The sequence below is a fragment of the Lathyrus oleraceus genome, chromosome 7 (assembly GCF_024323335.1).
Source record: "Lathyrus oleraceus cultivar Zhongwan6 chromosome 7, CAAS_Psat_ZW6_1.0, whole genome shotgun sequence".
Classification (NCBI taxonomy): domain Eukaryota; kingdom Viridiplantae; phylum Streptophyta; class Magnoliopsida; order Fabales; family Fabaceae; genus Lathyrus; species Lathyrus oleraceus.
The window spans coordinates 87,377,018-87,380,555 of NC_066585.1; the positions used below are offsets into that span (position 1 = coordinate 87,377,018).

General features: G+C 38.9%; 1 protein-coding gene across 1 annotated transcript; it reads left to right on the top strand.

Moving 5' to 3' along the window:
- Positions 1-377: 377 nt before the first annotated feature.
- On the top strand, positions 378-2,216 carry LOC127102174 (uncharacterized). Its single transcript, XM_051039579.1, has 3 exons — positions 378-1,055; positions 1,140-1,529; positions 1,572-2,216. The coding sequence occupies exons 1-3, from the start codon at positions 378-380 to the stop codon at positions 2,214-2,216; spliced, it is 1,713 nt and encodes a 570-aa protein (XP_050895536.1).
- Positions 2,217-3,538: the final 1,322 nt, after the last annotated feature.

The following is a 3,538-nucleotide window of genomic DNA, read 5'->3' on the forward strand; positions in this document are numbered from 1 at the left end:
ACAGCAGGACCAAACATATTGACATTAGACATCACTTCATAAGAGATATGGTAGAAGACAAAGTGATTACCTTAGAACATGTGGCAACTGAACTACAACTTGCTGACATATTTATAAAGGCTTTGGATGCTACTCAGTTTGAAAATTTAAGGGGCAAGTTGGGGATATGTCTTTCTGAGGAATTATAACAACTAAGGATGTTAGGAATTTACTGTTTAATATTTCAAATTATTAAACAATTGAAAGTGTGCTCTGATTGGTCAATAGATAATAGTTATTTCACTTGCAACAAGCGTTACTTCTTCCACTCTTTCAACTTCCATTCACGCAAGCATCCTCTCAGAGAAAATTTTCATTTCGTCTCTAAGATACTCATCATGTCTCAACAATCCAACTCTTCTCCTTCCAAGAACATGCCTTGTTCTCCTAGCGCTGAACCAAACAACCCTAACAGAGACAATCCTGTTACTGACTCTGTGAATACCCCACATGCAAGAAGACCTAAAGAAACTAGATCAGGCTTCTCCTCATCCATTGTTCTTGAGGAACGAACCAAAGAAGGTTCCAGGTATGTTCACAATGCCATTGCCACTATAGTGACTGGAATACTGTCTGGAAATCATGAGGTCCCTGGGGTTTCCATTCCCTTAAACACTATTGAACCTGATAGTGTTGCTGATCAAGAAAATACTGAGTCTTTAGGAAAGAATATCTCTGATGATGTTGAGCAAACTGATGCTCATAAGGAGTCAAATGTTGACAAACCCTTAGATAATGTGGCTGGTGAGGAAGTTCATGTCACTCATGATGTCAGTGACAACTCTAACTGTGAGGCTGAAACAGTAGACCTGGAGGAATTTTCTGATAATGAGCTGTTGTCCTCTATCCTCCCTAGCATAGCCAAAAGGGTTAGGACTAGGAGAGAAAAGAAAACTGTGGCTCAAAGGTCCCCCAGAAAGAAGATTGATGGTCCAACCTCTTCCAAGACAACGGTGGCAATCGAGAGTTCCCTCAAGAGGAAAGTTCATGGTCCAACCAAATCTTGGAGCAAAGTGGTGCCCAAGAAAAAGAAGACCAAGTTTGTTGTTGTTGAGTCTGACTCAGATGTTCCTTGTAATGTCTCTGACATTCTGTCAAAGAAGAAGCCAACCACTAGCAAGCTTGCAGCTAGTGTCCCTGAGGTGCCAATTGATGACATATCTTTTCATTTTGCTTCAAGTGTAAACAGGTGGAAATATGTTTATCAGAAGAGGCTGGCTTTGGAAAGGGAATTAGCTCAGGATGTCCTAAACTGTAAGAATATTATGGATCTTATTCAAGAGGCTGGTTTAATGAAGACTGTGACTCAGTTTTCAAAGTGCTATGAGATGTTGGTAAAGGAATTTATTGTTAATTTGTCTGAAGAATGTGCTAATGGCAAGTCTAAGGAATTCAGGAAAGTGTATGTGAGAGGCAAGTGTGTAAATTTCTCTCCTTCAGTGATCAACAAGTATTTGGGAAGGCCTGATGAAGCTCAACCTGAGCTTGAGGTGACTGAAAACAAAATCTGTCAAGTCATCACTGCTAATCAGGTAAGGAAGTGGCCTCTCAAAGGAAAATTGGTGGCAAGTAAACTCAGTGTCAAGTATGCAATGTTGCACAAGATTGGAGCTGCTAACTGGGTGCCCACCAATCATAAATCTACAGTTGCTATAATGCTTGGAAAGCTTATATATGTTGTTGGAACCAAAGCCAAATTTGACTATGGCTCCTATATTTTTGATCAAACTTTGAAGCATGCAGGAAGCTTCAGTGTGAAAGGTCATATAGCCTTTCTTTCTCTCATCTGTGGTATTGTTTTGAATCAGTTTCCAAACATCTTAACTGAGAATGATTCTGTGAAGAAAAGAGACAGCCCTATGTCTTTCAATCATAAGCTGTTCCTAGGTATCCATGTCCCTGACATTGTCATGACATCAGGTGAGATATCACGTGTAAGCAATCAGCTAGGTAAAGCTGCTGTCATTGCAATGCTCAAAGAAACCTGCAGGGAATTAGAGGCAAGGAAGCTGAACTTGGAAAAATTGATTAGCTCTTTGGAGATGACTAAAGGTGATGTGCTAGCTGATGATGGAGAATTTGGTGAAGCTGCTGAAAGACAAGGTGAAGAGAGAGAAGCAGTGGCCAGTCCTGATGATGGCACATATGATGATGCTGACTCTGAGTCAGATGACTAGAACATTTCTTGTGTTTCTGATAATTGCTTGTATTTTTACTTTTTTTGGTCTGTAATATTAAGTGTTGCTTTAGCAACATTTTTGACAAAAAGGGGGAGTAACACTTGTACCCCAGGACAACAGATTTCTTTGAAGTTGAAGGTCCTCTAAACAAGAGGTTATGTTGTTGTTTCCTCTCTGCTTGATCTTCTCTTGTGCTGCTGCTGTTTGAAGTTTAACTTCTATGTTTGCTAAGTGTATTAGCTAATTTGATTCTCTGCTTGGATGTGTGCTTTCTGCTGCTGTGAACTCTGTTGTGATGCCAAGTTGTTTTAGCCAAAAATTTGCCAAAGGGGGAGTTTGTAGATGTTTTTGATTGGCTGCATTTTATGTTAAAACACTTATTGTACTTCGATGTCTTGACTGATGTCATAACATGCTTAAGTAGTATGCTGCAGGATTAGCTAATACATGATTTACTGGATGTCAAACTGAATGTTATGACATTCATTCATGACAACATTTTCTGGATGTCAAACTGAATGTTATGACATTCATCCCTGACAGCAGATGCTAAAGTATAGGCTAATTTTTCTGTTATGTTTCAGTATTTATCTCAGGCTGATTTTCAGGAAACTAACAGCTGTGCTAAAATTAAGAGACCTAGCATATAGCCTATTTGTTAGCACCCTAATGTGTGGAAATTAGGTTAACTTGCTTAACCCTAATTTTATGAAATTCAAGTTCAAGGCCCAAGTACTGCATTATAAAAGGATGGTAATCCTACTTTCAGCAACTCAGTGATTTGAAGCGTGAAGAATTCAATATGTCATTATATATCATTGATGTACTTTCATTGTGTCTTGAATTAGGTTTTACTTGTGAGCCAAGCAATTATCACCTAGATGATTGCATTGGACTAGGGTGTTTATTGAGTTGTAATTGTTGTGTCACTCTAAGCTTTTAAGCGTGAGTGCTGTGTTTCTTGATTAAAGCTTTTAAGCATAATCAAGAGTTGTTTGAAGTATATCTTCACCACTGACTTTAAAATTCTTAATGGTTGTAATCACTGCTGTGATTGAGGGGGAGTGAGTAGGTACTTAGGTCTTAGTTTAGATTGAAATTGCATTGGGTAGGTCGTAAGTGATAGGATTAAACTGGTGGTTTAAGTCCTGAATTAATACCTCTTATAGTGGATTTCCTCCCTGGCTTGGTAGCCCCCAGAGTAGGTGTGTTTGTCACGGAACTGGGTAAACAACTCGCTGTGTCATTTACTGCTTTTTACATTTACTTTCTGCATACATTACCTGTCTGCGCAGAATTGGATATCATAACATCCAGTG

Coding starts and splice junctions, on each gene's coding strand:
- LOC127102174 (XM_051039579.1), top strand. CDS start 378: ATGTCTCAACAATCCAACTCTTCTCCTTCCAAGAACATGCCTTGTTCT. Junction 1,056..1,139: donor CCAAATCTTGGAGCAAAGTG/GTGCCCAAGAAA, acceptor ATTCTGTCAAAG/AAGAAGCCAACCACTAGCAA. Junction 1,530..1,571: donor AAGCTCAACCTGAGCTTGAG/GTGACTGAAAAC, acceptor ACTGCTAATCAG/GTAAGGAAGTGGCCTCTCAA.